This window comes from Haliotis asinina, chromosome 1 (genome assembly GCF_037392515.1).
Source record: "Haliotis asinina isolate JCU_RB_2024 chromosome 1, JCU_Hal_asi_v2, whole genome shotgun sequence".
Classification (NCBI taxonomy): Eukaryota; Metazoa; Mollusca; class Gastropoda; order Lepetellida; family Haliotidae; genus Haliotis; species Haliotis asinina.
The window spans coordinates 97180366-97199648 of record NC_090280.1 but is presented as its reverse complement, the minus strand read 5'-3'; the positions used below and the strand labels follow the sequence as shown (position 1 = coordinate 97199648).

At 40.2% G+C, this 19283-nt stretch overlaps 1 protein-coding gene across 1 annotated transcript; it reads right to left on the bottom strand.

Moving 5' to 3' along the window:
• Positions 1–12530: 12530 nt before the first annotated feature.
• LOC137284811 (uncharacterized) lies at positions 12531–19263 on the bottom strand. The gene is made up of 6 exons (XM_067816804.1): positions 19137–19263; positions 17926–18045; positions 16356–16461; positions 15680–15769; positions 15107–15169; positions 12531–14124 (listed from the first exon to the last, which is right to left on the bottom strand). Exons 2-6 carry the CDS (start codon positions 18030–18032, stop codon positions 14023–14025), a joined length of 468 nt encoding a protein of 155 aa, XP_067672905.1. The 5' UTR covers positions 18033–18045; positions 19137–19263; the 3' UTR covers positions 12531–14022.
• Between the last annotated feature and the right edge of the window lie 20 nt (positions 19264–19283).

The window sequence follows — 19283 nt, the reverse complement described above, 5'->3', positions numbered from 1 at the left end:
CACCAGTATGAAAACGGTATCAGATTAAAACGTTCAATCGTTGCGCCGAAGGCCAGGGTTCGATTTCCCACATCAGTACAATGTGTGACGGACATTTCTGGTGTTCCCCGCCATAATGTTGCTGGAATATTGCTAAAATCGGCGCAAAGCCTAACTCACTCAGTGAAGCTCATCTTCTTCACCTGGACATCTCAGACGTGTGTAGAGATCCAAGTTTGAGAATTATGGAGCAATTTATCAGCAAAGTGAAAGGCCATTTATGAGCTTTAATCATTATTCCTGCATTATAATGGTATGGCACACTAAAAATCGGGCTCACATATGGCACCAACGTAAGGTATCGAAACTGTGCGCCTGTCGAATGGTACGTGACACACTACTCATATATGCAGAATTCCTCCATGTCCTCAGATGACATCCCGTGAAGATCCGGGTTAGAATTGGCCTTCAAAAAGTTTAAACCGTGCTTGCACGAGGCGACTAACGGGATTGGGTTGCCATATGGCCGCTGACGCAGTTGACGCCGGTCATCGTTTCCCAGTTGAGTAGATCTATGTTCACAGTTGATCACTGGATTGTCTGGACCAGACTCGAATATTTACAGACCGCCACCGCATAGTGCGGCGTTAAGCAACACACAAACAAATCATCCAGTGAGTGAAAATTAGGAAACACGTACATGTAGCTATAATACATGTATACACCTTTCCAAAATGAAAAGAAACACAATCGTTTTCAGCGGTTTATTTAGATACATGTATATTTTGACAGCAATCGTCACTGAGACAATTAATATGTTTGAATCCCGTTAATCATGTCACAGTTCTTATGTAAATGAGTTCTACGTAATGCACGTATAGTGTGTCGGAACATGAGTAGTGGCATCGAAACAATTCATTATTTCATTTCGAAATTTACGACGTAAACGAAGAAAACAAATGTCACCGTTTTGCTACTACAACGGACACTGCGGGACAGGGGCTGGTTTTGGAAGAATTTCCTATTTGAGCATATCGACCAGTCCTGACACGACTGCATCATGTCAAGTGGTACAACATGGTATAGGCACGGAACATATAGAGAACTCACTGAACGTTTTAGGTTCCCATTGCAATAACAAGGGGGGAGGCGTCAGCACAAAGGTTTTGGGCGGATTTTGTTGAAGAAAGCGTCATGGTGTGTGGAGCCATGTCGAACACGTGTAGATCAGAGCTAGTGGTAGTTCAAGGTAATCTCATGGCAAAATGCTACATCTACCAAATAAGTGTGACCTGAACTACTCCCATTTTGTAACCGCCACAGGGAACTGTTTTAACACGACAACGCTCGACCCCTCATAGCTCGTGTTACTGGTTCCTAGCTCGCCAGTGCAAACGTCATTGTCCTTCCCTGGCTTTCCATATCGTCTGATCTGAACCCGATCGAGCATCTTTGTAACGAACTTGATTGACGCCTCTGTAAATGTTTCTGCCCTCGGACACTTGAAGAATGTGCCAACGCGTGCCAGAGGGAATGGCGAAGTTTTGTTGTCATCATCGGCATTCAGGTCACTCACTGCACGCGTATGGGCACGAGGGGTCGTTCAGGTCAGTGCCTCGTGCCACCACCCCACGCAGCTGTCACAGCTCGACACCGCCTTGGAAAGGATTGCATACATCGTCCGATTTTTGCTTAGGGAATTCTTCGCCATTTGTTCACCTTCACCTCGGAACGTTCTGCAAGTGTCTGAGGACGATGGTGGCGTTTACATTTAGAAATGTCGTTTGAATCTGTCACGATCCTACCTGTTTTGTTGCCTACCCAGTTACGACAATAGGCGTTAGGGCAAATTCGAGGACAGATCTGCTATTGACAGGTCGATGTCGAGCAGTACTCTTTCAATTGATCTAAAACCTGCTGTTTGATATGGTGGCTGATTCGGGCCATCGCTTTATCGCCCTGTAAAATCAAGGCGACATTGCGACAAAGCGATAGCACGACACGACATTGCGATACGCCGACACGATATAGCGATATTGCGATACGGCCAGAAAACGAAATAGCGAAAACCCGACACGATATAGCGATAACACGACACGAAATGGCGATATCACGACACGAAATGGCGATATCACGACACGAAATGGCGATAAAACTGGGCGACATTGCGATATGGCGATAACGCGAAAAGGCGACATTGCGATATAGAGACACGATATGGCGATACAGCGACATTGCGATAACGCGAAAAGGCGACATTGCGATATAGAGACACGATATGGCGATACAGCGATATTGCGATAAAGCGATACAGCGACATTGCGATATAGCGACACAGCGATACAGCGACAATGCGATTTGGCGATACAGCGACATTGCGATATGACGATATTGCTCCCTTTCCATTTGTGAAATGTGGAAAAGTGGATAAATTTATTCACTTTTAGAATCTAATATGTGGAGTATGGGATTAAACATCTGGTTAATAAAAAATAATTTACATGATTAATGTTCATGGGTTTCAGTCTATCTCTACAGACCTTTATAGATTAAGAAAGTCTGGGTCTTGTAGTTGTTATTGCATGATGCCTCTGGAAGACGATTTGGAAACAAACAGTTAAAATTATGTGTGGCCATGGTAATGTGCACAAAAGGATGAAGCTGATTTCCCGTTTTCCGAAAGTCTACGTCTTGCCGTGTCAAGTTAATGTTTAGTACTAATGTCATGATTTTTATCAGTTCATAATGCACAAAGTGCATCCTGCCGCCGACTGGTACATACTGGATGAAGAACGTGCTTTACGTGTGCATTCTAGTAATATCTCATGTTTATTTATTTATTTATTTATTTATTTATTTATTTATTTATTTATTTATTTATTTATTTATTTATTTATTTATTTATTTATTTAAAATCAGAACCTTATCTTTTACTTGTTAAAGTTAACACTTTCTCGATTTGGTTGTAGCTTAGAAGTTCGTTTTAAAGTACGACAATGATTAATTTGTGGACGTGGCCGATAATACCGCTTAACCGTTATATTGCCATACGAGCTTCACAGTACTATATATTGCGGTACACTTTTCGCGAACCGGTTCACCCGATACGATCTGCCATTTTTGTGATGTAGCCAAACTTCTAATAATATTCGTATTTCCTTTATATCATTATACATTAATACACTCCGTATTGGGTCCTCTTATGTTCCTTGTTTAGATAAATGAATCACTTAGTGGTATCAAGCAACATACTTTTATTTGCTGATGATACCTCCCTTTACATAATCATACGTAACCCCACCGATGCACCAAGAATATTGAACAGTGATCTTGCTAATCTGTCTGAATGAAGAAATGAATTGCAGGTGTCGTTTAGTCCCCCAAAACCAGTGACAACGTTATTCACTGAAAGGCAATACCTAGAGCGAAAACAGATTTAATGATGGATGACTATCATAAACATTTAGGGCTACGATTTCAAAGCAATGGTATATAGAATATGCAAATCGAATATCAAGTAAAGAAACTAGTCCTATAATATATTGCTTTTGGGGTCTTAAATATGAACTAATAAACTAAACAGAAAGACTGTATATATCATTCCTCCTTCCTGTCTTTGAATACTGTGACTTCATTTGGGACAACTGATCCCAAGACCAAGGATCAGTACTAGAAAGATTACACCTTGATGCTCATCGTACCTTAAGTGAGGCCATCATGGGTATCAGTCATTAAACAAATGACGAAGAAACATGTATGCCATCTCTCTTTCAAAGGAGAAAGAATCATAAATTGTTTATTTTTTATAAGATGGTACATGTTTAACGCCAGAGTACTTAACAAGATAAGCTCCCCAAGAAGTGGGCAGAAATACTCACTATTTCCTTCATAATGCCAAAGATACTCAAGACAGCCAGAACAAAAACAACTAGACGAGTTTAACACTATAACACTCTCTTCTTCCATTAGTCATACAAGGCTACAATAATCTGGACGAATATGTAAATCGGCAAAGTTATTGTCTAAATTTAAATTATATCTTACTTATTACACTCTCATTTTCAGAGCTATAAATACTTTAATTATTGCCAAATTATCCAACTTTTTCCAAATTATCATGTCCAAACTGAGACTGGGTGTAGTGTTTTAAACTTACACCATTTCGAAAGACATATAAAACAAAACAGTTCATACCACTGTGGCTTTTTAACAGAAGATAACCCCGTACTTCATTTTTTGCCCTGTATTTCGTCATATCAGACATAATATAACCAGTACTTCTACCGCAATAGATTCTCTGTTGAAGAAAACATCTGTGGCAAAGATAACGTATCCAATATTCATGCAGAATTACTTCTTACATCCATTTATCATTTCATAATTCAACTCCAAACGTATGGTTAAATAACACATAAACTCGTTTTCTTGGTTTTGAAAATTGACTCATTGAATTATACATCCTTTTACAATCTCTTAATCGTGTTTAATTCGTTTAAGCTGTTTTCTCTTGGGAGAGACATCAGTACAGGCCTTGTTCGATCTGTTTGCCATTCCTTTTTGTGGGTTCTCCGTTGTCTTTCTGATGTCTTTTCTTCTTTTATTTTGAATAAATACTGTTTAAACCGCATATTTTTAGTTTCCAAAATGTTAATTGGTCATGTGATTGTACTAGCATGAATTTTAAACCATGTGAATCAAAGAAAATAGATTGGCAGGGCACTTCTTGTGGGGATAAACAAACCGAAATGGGGGACCCTGCTGCAGACGCTTTTTCTCGAGTTCCAAACATTAGAGCAAAGCATTCAGAAACATGTTCATTTGATCTCTCTTACAATCACATCTGATTCCTAACTTGCTAGTGGCATTGTTTCAAAAGAAATGAAACAGTAATTTCATGACCTTAAACCATGTGTTCCACTTTCACAATGTATTGCAATACATATTGCAGTACGCCGACGTATATCACAAAACATCGCTATACGAACATTTTGGTAACACCCAACCCTGCTAATGTCTATTTAGAGAAAATCGGTAAATATCTCAAACATTTCTACATTTAGTGTAATATTTTTTGTCCTTATGTATGGAACAATGTGTCGACTTTGTTCCATTATTCTTTAGTTAGTGGTAATATGACGCCGCACTTACACAGATGGTAAGACATAAGAGGTACGTTTTAAATAGTAATAACCACCCCACCATTCAAATACAACATTGACATTGTCAGAAAGCAAACAAACAAACAAACATACATGTTTTTATCTGTTTGTTTCCAAATCGCTTACCAGAGGGATCATGCTATAACAACTACAAGACCTACACTTTCTTAATCCATAAATATCTGTAGAGACAGATTGAAACCCATGTGCATTAATCATATACATTGTATTTTATTAACTAGATGTTTCACCCCAAAAACATTAATTTTACATCCCTGTAAATTGTACCTTTCCAGTCAAATTCTATTGCTCTAGCCTCAACAAACCTAAACTAAAGTCAATTCCACCCAATTTTGTTTCAAATTGTTTAATTTAATCATGTGTAATATTGTATCTCGGACTGTTTAATTGGGCTGTCTCCTCAAACGCCTGAAGGTCATCAGTGGGTCCACAATACTGTGTTCGGCGTCAAATATATTTTGCTTTAAATTCTTTAAATTCTGAGAGTGACTTACTATACTTACTGAAATTAATTCAGTGTACAATGTAATATTTTCTTATTTATAGATACAAGAATATAAAGTCTTCTACAACTTTTCTTTATGATCATATTTTCATTTCGTAAAGAAGAAAAAAAGGCACGGTATGATGCCAAATGCGTTCTGGTGAAATCCTATAGCCTACAAAGTTAGCATGACCATGGCCTGCACAACTATCACACTTTGAAATATGTCATCACTCATCGTGCTTTTGGATGAGCTATAGCTATTTCTGTAAAGTGGATGGTTTTACAAATGTGTCTATCTCACATACTCCACCTATCACATTCTAAAACTGAATCAGCTTACCCGCTTTTCCATATTTCATAAATGGAAAGGAAGCAATATCGCAATATCGCAATATCGCAATATCGCAATGTCGCTGTATCGCCATATCGTGTCTCTATATCGCAATGTCGCCTTTTCGCGTTATCGCCATATCGCAATGTCGCCCAGTTTTATCGCCATTTCGTGTCGTGATATCGCCATTTCGTGTCGTGATATCGCCATTTCGTGTCGTGATATCGCCATTTCGTGTCGTGATATCGCCATTTCGTGTCGGGTTATCGCCATTTCGTGTCGTGATATCGCCATTTCGTGTCGTGTTATCGCTATATCGTGTCGGGTTTTCGCTATTTCGTTTTCTGGCCGTATCGCAATATCGCTATATCGTGTCGGCGTATCGCAATGTCGTGTCGTGCTATCGCTTTGTCGCAATGTCGCCTTGATTTTACAGGGCGATAAAGCGATGGCCCGAATCAGCCACCATAGTTTGACAATACGTCAAAAAATGTCTCATAAGCTTGAAGTCGTGCATCGCTTGTTAGTGTCATGTCCATATTATATCATGTGCTCCGACGGGATCACATTGAACACAACCATTACACCAACAAATCAGAATAAAGGTCGTTTTATCACTGACTATTCAGAGTGAGAACAATGGGAAGAATTTGCCCAATGAGCAATGTATTGACAAACCTATGTATAAATTATACTTGTGAACTGCTTTACACTTTTCAGATGATCAGTCAGTTTACAAGCGATAACGCAGAATTAAGGATAGGAAATAGAAAATAGAGTGTCTTGAGCTAGGACCATCAAAGCACCGACTAGTGGTTGAAACGTTCGCTCGGTATGCTGATGATACGTGTTCGTTTCCCTACATGGGTAGAACACAGTACATTGCATTTTTCAAGTGATCACTTAGTTTATACATGCTTTTAACTCTAGAATTAAGAGTATAGAAAAGACAAATTTAGGGACATGAATATAATGCACAGGAAACGTTTCATCAGAGTGCGTTGGGGTAGCCTGGTCGTAAATAGCGTTCGCTCGACACTTCCATGAGCAGAGTTCGATTCCCCAATACGTACAATGTGTGAAACCTATTCTTGGTGTCCTCCAGCGTGATATTGCTGGAATATTTCTAAAAGCAGCGTATAGCCATACTCACTCATTTACTAACGCCAGAATCAGTAGTAAGGAAGAAGCAGTTCAGGGACCTGAGGATGATGCGCGATCTTTGAACCACCAGGAGCGGTGGGATAGCATAGTGGTTTACACTGAACACCCAGGTTTGATTCCAACATTGGTACAATATGTAAAGCCCATTTCTGGTGCACTCTGACCCGTGAAGGTCCCAGGGTAGAATAGGCCTTCAGCAACCCATGCTTGCCATAAAAGGCGACTATGCTTGTCGTAAGAGGCGACTAACGGGATCGGGTGGTCAGGCTCGCTGACTTGGTTGACACATGTCATCGGTTCCCAATTACGCAGATCGATGCTCATGTTGTTGATCACTGGATTGTCTGGTCCAGACTCGATTATTTACAGACCGCCGCCATATCGCTGGAATATTGCTGAGTGCGGCGTAAAATTAAAACTCACTCACTCTGGTGCACTCTAGCCACAGCATTAGTGAAATATTGGTAAATGATGTGTAAAACCACAGACGACTACGGGATGGGAGAAAATAGAACATACACGACCTCAGTGTTGCATTTATCACTGGGAGGGAGAAGAGGGAAAGAAAAATTTGACCAGGTTCGGAGACTTTCTTAATAACTTGTCATTGTTTGTTGCTCGTGCTGTCAATAACCCGACTGTCAGGGGACACGATTATAAACATTCCACTGTCATATAGCTCGAATACTTCTCACTGCTACTTAAAACGTCTAAAAGAAAAAGTTGGTTATTTTTCACGCAAGGAGCATTGTGAACAGAGAGTCACGATTCTATCTTCTGTCAGCTGTACTCGACCTCGTTCTCGGGCGAACGTCGAGGACGAGTGGCTTTAAACCTCTGTACTAACTCATTTCAGGCACATAGTATACTGGGAGTCGACCTTTGTATAATCAGGTCGTGGGACTGAAACACTTTATAACTGATGCTTTGTTGGACTGGATTGGACGTTGTTGCTGCAGCAAAATGTCAGTGAAATCGACTGGACAACAACATGTTCCGGTTAGCGAGGCTAAGTTGTAGCTAGATTGGAGGCTTTGTTTTTGCTAAGCTGAAGTCAGTCTCCCTAGTATATTTTAACTAGACTGGAGGCAGAATGAAAGGATAAATGACGCACCACGGCCAACCCTCCCGAAACATGTAAGGAATGCACCTTTCACCTGGTGGCATATTCCTCTCACAAAAACTAAAAATGTATTTGAAAGAAGTTTTTAAAACGCACTGTAGTATTTTAATGGCGGCAGAGACCATTATATAATTATATGGTCTCTGATGGCGGCGATATGTCATGCTTTTCACACACCTCAAATACACTCTGACAATGTTTTAAAGTTTTTAATCACTTGCAAACTAAATATTTATTTCGCTTCTGAAAATTAAACGAATAAATGAAAGAAGTTTTCAGCGACAGAATTTGATCTTTCTTCGCTGTGTACCGAGAATTGAAGCCAGTGAGCTATGACACGCCCACTTGAAACTTTACTACATATCTACTATACCAATACTGAACAAATAACAATTATATTTGACTTAAAATGAAGGCACAGAATAGGTAACTTATCTTCTACATGTAGGGTTTCATGGCGCCTCATGACCCAGGTCAACAGTTCCAGCATGATAATGCTCGGCCGCATACCTCGATGTTGACACGAAATTTCCTTCAAAACGCTGGAATCAATGTCATGGACTGGCCATAGGGGTCCCCTGACCTGAATCCAATAGAGCACGTTTGGGATGCCCTTGGGAGAAGGCTTCGTGCTCTTAAGAACCAACCTCAGATACTGCAGGTACTTGGCGTTGCCTTGCAAGAGCAATGTCGCAGAATCCACAACCTCGTGTTCACAAGCATTAGGCAGTCGATGAGGAGGTGTTTGGCAGTAGTGAATGTGCGGGGAGGCCATACACAATATTGAACTGAGAAATTTCTAAATTTTATTCTTGTGACTTGACATTCTGTATGCCCATGTTTTGGAACGGCGGCGTAGCCTAATGGAACTGATTGTGGCACTGTCAGTGCATCGAGTACATCACACAGATCTCAGCAATGAAATAACAATTTAACCATCTTACCAACTCTTGTTCTTTTACAGTGCCCTGAAGAAAGAATGTGAAGTTTCTGTTTTTGACTCAGTATATTTCATCTTTACCTTCTTCTTGGGGAATTGCCCACAGCGTCTTGAACAATCATAGTTCTCACTATGGAGGTTCTTTCTTAAATCATTCTACAACTCTCCACATAGAAGGGTTCTTGCTAACCAAGCTGTGGAACCATTTGTTCCCAACTTCACAAAGTAATGTTATGGGTGCAAGGATCGCCTTTCACTGTAGCATCATGGACATTCCAGAGCTGTCGGGGAAACATAGGGAGACAGGCCTTAACCAGGATGTTGGCGGTAGGATCACCTTTCACTGTAGCGTCATGGACATTCCAGAGCTGTCGGGGAAACATAGGGAGACAGGCCTTAACCAGGATGTTGGCGGTAGGATCACCTTTCACTGTAGCGTCATGGACTTTCCAGAGCTGTCGGGGAAACATAGGGAGACAGGCCTTAACCAGGATGTTGGCGGTAGGGTCACCTTTCACTGTAGCGTCATGGACATTCAAGAGCTGTCGGGGAAACATAGGGAGACAGGCCTTAACCAGGATGTTGGCGGTAGGATCACCTTTCACTGTAGCGTCATGGACATTCCAGAGCTGTCGGGGAAACATAGGGAGACAGGCCTTAACCAGGATGTTGGCGGTAGGATCACCTTTCACTGTAGCGTCATGGACTTTCCAGAGCTGTCGGGGAAACATAGGGAGACAGGCCTTAACCAGGATGTTGGCGGTAGGATCACCTTTCACTGTAGCGTCATGGACTTTCCAGAGCTGTCGGGGAAACATAGGGAGACAGGCCTTAACCAGGATGTTGGCGGTAGGGTCACCTTTCACTGTAGCGTCATGGACATTCAAGAGCTGTCGGGGAAACATAGGGAGACAGACCTTAACCAGGATGTTGGCGGTAGGGTCACCTTTCACTGTAGCGTCATGGACATTCCAGAGCTGTCCGGGGAAACATAGGGAGACAGGCCTTAACCAGGATGTTGGCGGTAGGGTCACCTTTCACTGTAGCGTCATGGACATTCAAGAGCTGTCGGGGAAACATAGGGAGACAGGCCTTAACCAGGATGTTGGCGGTAGGGTCACCTTTCACTGTAGCGTCATGGACATTCCAGAGCTGTCGGGGAAACATAGGGAGACAGACCTTAACCAGGATGTTGGCGGTAGGATCACATTTCGCTGTAGCGTCATGGACATTCAAGAGCTGTCGGGGAAAGATAGGGAGACAGACCTTAACCAGGATGTTGGCGGTAGGATCACATTTCGCTGTAGCGTCATGGACATTCAAGAGCTGTCGGGGAAACATAGGGAGACAGGCCTTAACCAGGATGTTGGCGGTAGGATCACCTTTCACTGTAGCATCATGGACATTCCAGGGCTGTCGGGGAAACATAGGGAGACAGACCTTAACCAGGATGTTGGCGGTAGGATCACCTTTCGCTGTAGCGTCATGGACATTCAAGAGCTGTCGGGGAAACAGAGGGAGACAGACCTTAACCAGGATGTTGGCGGTAGGATCACCTTTCACTGTAGCATCATGGACATTCCACGGCTGTCGGGGAAACATAGGGAGACAGACCTTAACCAGGATGTTGGCGGTAGGATCACCTTTCACTGTAGCGTCATGGACATTCCAGAGCTGTCGGGGAAACATAGGGAGACAGGCCTTAACCAGGATGTTGGCGGTAGGATCACCTTTCACTGTAGCGTCATGGACATTCAAGAGCTGTCGGGGAAACATAGGGAGACAGGCCTTAACCAGGATGTTGGCGGTAGGATCACCTTTCACTGCAGCGTCATGGACATTCTAGAGCTATGGGGGAAACTCGTTTCATGTTGACAGACAGGCCTTAACCAGGATGTTGGCGGTAGGATCGCCTTTCACTGTAGCGTCATGGACATTCAAGAGCTATGGGGGAAACTCGTTTCATGTTGACAGACAGGCCTTAACCAGGACAGTACACCTGATCAAGGTGTGTCACAAGTCATCCACAGCATCAGCGGCTTCTTTCTTCTATTGGAGTCCAACTTTGGTCATCTCAATCTCGGATTGGAGGATGAGTGGTTAATAATATCATATTTCATGAGGAATATAAATTAATTAACAGACTGAGGGATTCACACAGATAAAAGTTTGATAAAATTAATTTTCGTTGAGTAATAAAATCCTTTTGATGAATGAGTAATACCTGAATTCCAAGATTATACAAACTGGTTTAACCTATCCCAGAAAGGTATGCCCTAGGTACTTCGAGGTAGCTACCTGTATGTCAAGATCAAGGTGAAAGGAGAAAATATGAGATGTGCTTGGTCTCGTATGTTCGATTTGTGACAACTATAGTTAATATCAAATGCTGTCTTTTATCTGGGCACATATCATTATTATCAAGGGTACGGCTGAACTGAGCCACAGGCAACCATAAAATGTGTTGTTTTAAGTGGTCTGTCTTTTGGGAGGTCTGTCTTGTGTCTGTCTGTCTAAGTAAACTTAGTCTCAGTGTATTTCTGTCTGTCTAAATGTTTTCACAGCTCTCCCGACTCAATTAGCAAAAATGACCCTTAGTTTCACGCCTCAGTTGCCTCATTTGTTATGTTTTCATTTCAGAAACAGAAGCTGATACAACAATTGAGACATTTTACAACCGGCTAGTATATATTATATTACCGCATAAATGTTTGTTTAGTTGTGACTTTTTTTCCTGTGACTTTCAAATCCTACATTCAATTCAATTGCTACTTGGTTCCGACCAGTGACCGTTTTAGCTGGGAGCCTCTATGTGGTCCAATTCTCCGCTTGAGTTATTTTAATGAGATGGTGCCAAGCTGTACGGAAGACTAAGGCCATTGATTTTTTTGTATTAGCTTCAAAATTCAATATATTAAGTCGAAAATTCAACATATTACGTTGAAAATTCAAGATAATATCTTAAAAATTCAAGATATTAAATTGAAAATTCAAGACAATAGCTTGAAAATTCAACATAATAGCTTGAAAATTCAACATATTAAGTTTAAAAATATCTTGAATTTTGAACTTAATATCTTGAATTTCCAATACAGTATCTTGAATTTTCAACTTAATATCTTGAATTGTCAAGATAGTATACTGAGACAGTGCAGAGCAGTTTTGGGGACACAACAGACTTTAAGGACAATATCTGGGAATGGACGCTTTCACTTAAATTATTGAACATTTTGTAAGGTATTCATTTCAACAACTGATCAAGAATTACAAGCTTATAGTGAGTGAAAGAAGCTCATGATCATATAGGTATGAATAATGGAACAAAATTGCCATTAAGGAAAATTTAATGAATCAATACACAACATACTGACGTCACACATGTTTTAAGGGACAAAACATACATTTGATTCACATATATCAGCACAGTCATCATATAAATTCACATCGTAAGCATCTGTTATATTTTAATCCTGTATAATAAAGTAGACATAATACTATTGCATTTGGCAAGCATTGGTCAGAGTAAGGGCAAGGGTTTCCCTGACAGCTGAAGAATATTGAGTGTATGTTGAACACAAATACCACAAAGTCAAAATCAGTCCACGAATAATGATTTAGATTTTAGGTAAGTTGCAGTTCTACAACATTACATAGCTGTGGATTACAAGACGCTATCTGAAACTGGATCATTTTTGTCTGCATTTTTGACACACAATAAAAATATCATGTTAAAATCAGAAACAAGAATATGGTTTAGACATTATGTTAGTTATAATCCTACAATAGTTCATAGCCTTGGATTGTATGAAGAGGAAGTGCAAAAAGCAACAGAATCATGACTGTCAGCTTTTTAACACAACAAGTGAGTGAGTTTAGTTTTAGGCTGCACTCAGCAATATTCCAGCTATATTGCGGCATTAACACAGACAAGACTGAAGTAATGCAGATGTATTATCAAGTATGGACTTAGATTTAATCATGTGTGTGGTCATTTTTCACAGCTGCAGACAGCACTATTCCAGTCATTTGATGAATAAATATTCATACTTGGGCCAGATAATCAAGTGATCGACAACATGAGCATCCATGTGCACGATACATATGCGATACAATGGCATGCATCAACAAGGTCAACGACCTTGGAGTATCCTTTAACAACCAAGATGTTTGGTTGAAGACCAGTTTTTGCTTAGATCTCCAAGGATGACAGATTATTATTGTTATCATTATCATTATTATTATTGTCACAATTAGCAACATTCCAGCTGTATGATGGTGGCCTCTAAAATACCCGACTGGATCGGACAATCAGGTGATGGGTATTGTGAGCAATGATCGTAGCCATGAGGTACCAAGCACGCAAGTCACAGACTGGACTGTGTGTTTTCATCACCCTTGACAACCAATATTGGTTGCTAGGTATCAAATCAAACTAGGAATCCCCATAGCCTTACAAAAGATGTTGGATGCCATTTTGAATCATGAGTTGACATACAGGTTTATAAAATGAGAGCAATTTGAAAATCAGTTTGTGAAACTTCTTTGAGGGGCATCAAGATGTTTGTGTGATGTTAACGGGTTATAGTTCTATGAACATACATCTTAACAACACATGTACACACATGTTGTATATCCACAGTACTCTCCCCCTTGTATACATACCCTTTCAGTAACTTGACATATCACATGACCGTATTATTACTTGGACTTACACCAGAGATCACAAGATTGCTAACTGTGAAATGAGTGACAAACACAATGTAAGATAATATCCATTTAAAGCTTGGTTTCCACTTGTATTCTTCTGCTAGTGTGGTGTCACTGATCTTGGACACTGAGATTGACTCCCATAGCTGTGCGTAGTTTCTCCAATCTGTTGACATTAAACTTGTGTCCATAGAAAGGACACCAGAAGAAAGCCTGAAAATATTAACAATGAATATAGCCATTATTTCAGATGTGACTTTCTTATAAAACAAATAGCTAATACCATTCATCCCCAAGTCCTATTCACTTTTCATTATCGTTTAACGCTGCACTAACGGCAATACTCCAGCGTATATGGTGGCACTCAGGCCTGGCTCAGACAATCCAGTGGTCAACAGTATGAGCATCATTTTGTTCAAATGTGATACATAATATGTATCAACCAAGTCGAGGAGCTTGATCACCCGATCCCATTAGTTGCTTCTACTGAAAAGCATGGGTTCATGAAGACCAGTTGTAACAGGTATCTTCATATTTTAGCAAGTGAGAGAGATGGTCTGAAGGATTCCAGTTTTCAAGGCCAATTTTGTGAAAGCCACAAACACAGGTATGGTGTAGAGAAAACCACAAACATTACTGACAGAACCTGGATTCTAACCCACGATCAAGCATTCTGGCATATATAAGGGGCGCAACTCTGCATGGCAAAAGTTCCCTTGACAACCTGACAATATTGTTTACCATTAAAATACTAAGTGAGATATGTAACCCAAAATTACAGTTAAAACAAATGTTAAGTATTCAAAAAAAAAAAGATTTGTAACAATTCAGAATTTATGGCCGGGGGGTGATGATGATTTTTATGGAAAAACAAAATCAATACTTGTAACCCCTCCTATCACATCAATATTATTGATAAAAACCAGCGCAAACATTTGGGGGTGGATTTTGTGACTTTGCCTAAAGCTGCTATACTCACAGAAAATAATGGTGCATGTTGGTTGGTAGTTTTTGTTTTTTCCTCTGCTCAGAGTTGAAATATGTGCGATTTGATGTAGTGACCCAAAATTCCTACCTTTCTTCTCCCTTAATTTTCAGTGATCTGACCCTTAAGTACAAATACACTCAGTAAATACTGGATGCATCTTGCTTTCTCACATTTCAAGGTAATGTGTAATGGAACAGATATACGTACAACATTTAATATACAGGCAAATGGAATGGACAAGGGAAACAGCCCACTGGAAAATGACACCACCTGAAAAATATATATCATTTAGAAGTCAAATTGATATGTAATTATCTCCATCGCTAGTCAACATTTCCACCTGATTTATGTTGGTTTTGGTTTGGGGAGTTTGTTGTTTATTGCAACAGTCAGCAATATTCCAGCTTTATAGCAGCTATGAGAGTAAATAATCTAGTCTGGACCAGACAGTCTGGTGACTAAAATCAACATGAGCATTAATTTACACAACTGGGATATGCATAATGTCAAGTCAGCCAAGTCAGCGAGCCTGCCCCACCCAGTCCTGTTATTTGCCTCCTGAAGACCAATTTTAACCTGCATCTTTTCAGGTATGGGTGTGTGGAACTACAGCTCTTGACCTTAAAACTATGTATAACAACCCTGATGCTCTCTTTCAGTTTAATATTGAATGTCTTAAAATCATGATGATTTGTTTGGACTACTTGATGTCTTGTGAAACAACATCTTCATTAGCACTGCAAAACATGTTTTGGTGATGTTGATTTTCCAGTGTTTTACCTCTGCATGATGGTCAACTAGTTTGATTTCAACAATGTCCAGCCATTCTGCCCAGGTAAAGGCAAATATTCTCACAAAGTCCTTCTCAATCTGAAATGAGACACGTAATATATCAACAAAACATTGTCTTCAAGGCCTTAGAAGCAGCCAGCAAATAGGAACCTTCCTTCCTGTATTTTGATGTATGTTTTATAAAATTAGTGGAACAATTAGTGAATTGATAATTTATTCTCTGATGTTGTGAGGTTAAGTGATGTGACTGCGAGATTAAAGGATGATCTTGAAATAAATGGCATAGAAAATGGAAGGGTCCCATGTCACAATTATTTAAAGTTATTCCAGTTGCACTTCTTTTTTATACAACATGATTCTTTCATGAAAACCGTAGATTTGAAAATGAGAACTTTCCGTTTATTTAAAGAGTTGTGAAAATATGCAGACCAAAACTCTAACACACTCCATTTGAGACAAATAATGAGTGAGTAAGTTATTTTGAGTAAGGGAGGGAGTGGGGTTGTGTGAGTGAGTGAAAATTGTTTAATATCTTTCTGGGTGGTGACAAAATATCATTACAAAGTTATTATCTATACTTTCTCCATTTTCTCAGTATTTTGGGTTGGCTGTACCATAAATCAGCTACAATAACTCCTGCACAGGGTTTGACTTGTGTGGCCACCTTGTGTATATCATAGAATGTTCCCAGCTTGTCCTCCTGTATCATGGTGGCAAGGCCCTTCTTTACTGTCTCCACAAAGTTCATGGAAGTCTGGTCTATTCTCCATCTACAAAACAAGCATGGATTGTGAAATAATTATCTTTGGAGGAGTACACAGCATAACACACCAAGCACAGGTAGCACATGATATGTGAGCTCTGTCAACATGTGGCACAGCATAACACACCAACAACTGGTAGCACATGATATGTGAGCTCTGTCAACATGTGGCACAGCATAACACACCAACAACTGGTAGCACATGATATGTGAGCTCTGTCAACATGTGGCACAGCATAACACACCAACAACTGGTAGCACATGATATGTGTGTTCTGTCAACATGCTGTACATAGTATGACACACTAAAGACATGAGGAACATGATACGTGGCCTCTGTCAGCATGTGGCATAGAGTATGACACACCGACAACTGGTAGCACATGATATGTGTGCTCTGTCAATGTGCAGCACATAGCATGACACACTAAGGAAAGGTGGCACATGATGTCAGCTCTGTCAACATGTGGCACACAGCATGACACACTAAGGATAGGTAGCACATGACATGCATGCTCTGTCAACATGTGGTGCACAGCATGATACAGTAGGGACAGGTGGCACATGACATGTGCTCTGTCAACATGTGGCGCACAGCATGACACACGACACATTATGAACAGGTGGTACCTGATGTGTGCTTTGTCAACATGTGGCACACAGCATGGTACAGTAGGGACAGGTGGCACATGGCATGTGTGCTCTGTCAACATGTAGCACACAGCATGACACAATTGCTTCCCTGAATATGACGTTCAAGGCAAGTCAAGGCATATTGTATCACTGATTATTCTTATTACGCTAAAACAACCTAATTTGAAGGACAGGCATTTTTAGCTCAGGGTTAGCCAAACTAGAAAAAAAATGAGCCTTAGAGGTGGTGTATGGTGTGGTGTTATACATGTATAAGCCAAGACACACTTAAATGTGACATGACATCCTGGATAAATGAGGGTTTGCTGAACTGTGACATGACACACTTAATAAGTGAGGGTGGCCGAAATGAGACATGACACCCTGGATAACTGAGGGTTTGCTGAACTGTGACATGACACACTGGCTGGATAATTGAGGGCTTGCTGAACTGCAACATTACACTTTAGATAAGTAAGAGTTTTCTGATCTGAGACATAACACACTGGAAAATTGATGGTTTGCGGAACAGTGACATGGTACACTGGGCAATTGAGGGTTTGCTGAACTGAGACATGATACACTAGATAACTGAGAGGAGAGCTTTGAACATGTTTTTGAGTCATGATAAGATTACTCCACAGGGCACATATCAATATATGCAGGACAAAAATAGAGATATATGTAAATACTGAAATTATGAATAATGATTTATTTATTCACTGATACATTGATGAAAAATCAATCATGAAAATATCAATATCCCTAACGTATTTTCTCCAGTATATATTGCAGCTGTTTTGAGTGGAGTGTAAGTGGAGTGGAGTGTAACAGTTACTTCTCTCTGTGGACATGAAGGTCCCGAAGCCCAGGCACCCACATGGATGGCCGGAGAGCACTCTGTATCGGAGCTTGGACACCACTGGCCAGTGTCAGGATCACCATGGCAACACAGGTTCTGACATAGAAAAACCTAAACATTAATGATGCTGGAATTATCACTTTAAAAGAATTAATACCATCAGGCATTAGATTGTTCTTACTGGAATATTTTGTTGTATAGTTTTCCACTTTGTAACAACTCCTGTTAAAGGGCTACGTTCACTACTGACCAAAACACAGTGTTTCATTCAGGTCAAGTCAAATTCAAATACAACTGACCCAGAAAGCACCAGACTACTGATAAGCGCAACATGCCCCTTTTGTTCTAATCACCCATCAACCTTCTCACGCAGATAGCTTTTGATAGATGAAATAACATGTTGTCCTTTGTAACAAAATGATCTCAGATTGTCATGTTCTAGATATATTTTGACTATGTGGCAATCACACCGTATAATGTAGTATAAACATGTCATGGGTGCCCAGAAAATGCTTTAGAACAGAGTACATGAAAGTAAGAATTTAAGTAACATTGCTGAATGTATCTAGAGGAAGGCTAAAGCTTCCTTGTGAAAATCATGGTGTAAAATTGCGTTACAACATTGATAGGAATGCTGGATTCCTAGGTTGTGAAGCAACACTGGGAATGAATACTGTGTACCCAAGCAATCGTAACCCCTGACCATTTTCAAAACTGCGCTTAAGCTACATCCTAAACTAAAATCACTCTATATGGTAATTATCAATAATCAGGGGAAATAAATAGTTCTTAACCAAAACCAGAAGAAAAAATGAAAATGTCAATCCAGGTTACATGTCTGTAAAAAACCTGATAAGTCATAGTGTATGGTTACAATTAATGATATTCATTCAATGAAATGGATGTGACGTTACCGTAATAGAGTCAACAGTCACATAAAAGTATGTTTTCATGTTTGAATGAATCAGCATTTTCACTCCGAAAAACTAATCCGTCACTGCTTGATATGAGATGTGGATGGCCTGCTGACGATAGTGAGACGGTCACATGTATTGCCACCAAACAGACATCGCTCACTCAGAAAATCGTCACTCAGAAAATATTCGTCACATTCAACTGACATCTTATAGGATATGCCAACATGATAAAGAGAAGTCTGCATTTGATAAAATTACCGAAATATTTACCTGGCATGAATTTTCTCCTTTGAAATCTACAGTGTCGACAAACTATTTGGCCTACATTTATACCACGCAGGCCACGCCCCTTCCCATAGCAGACAGCTTCTGTGTACACTGGTTTCTGCTTCATTCTGCGATTTCAAGAGACGGAAC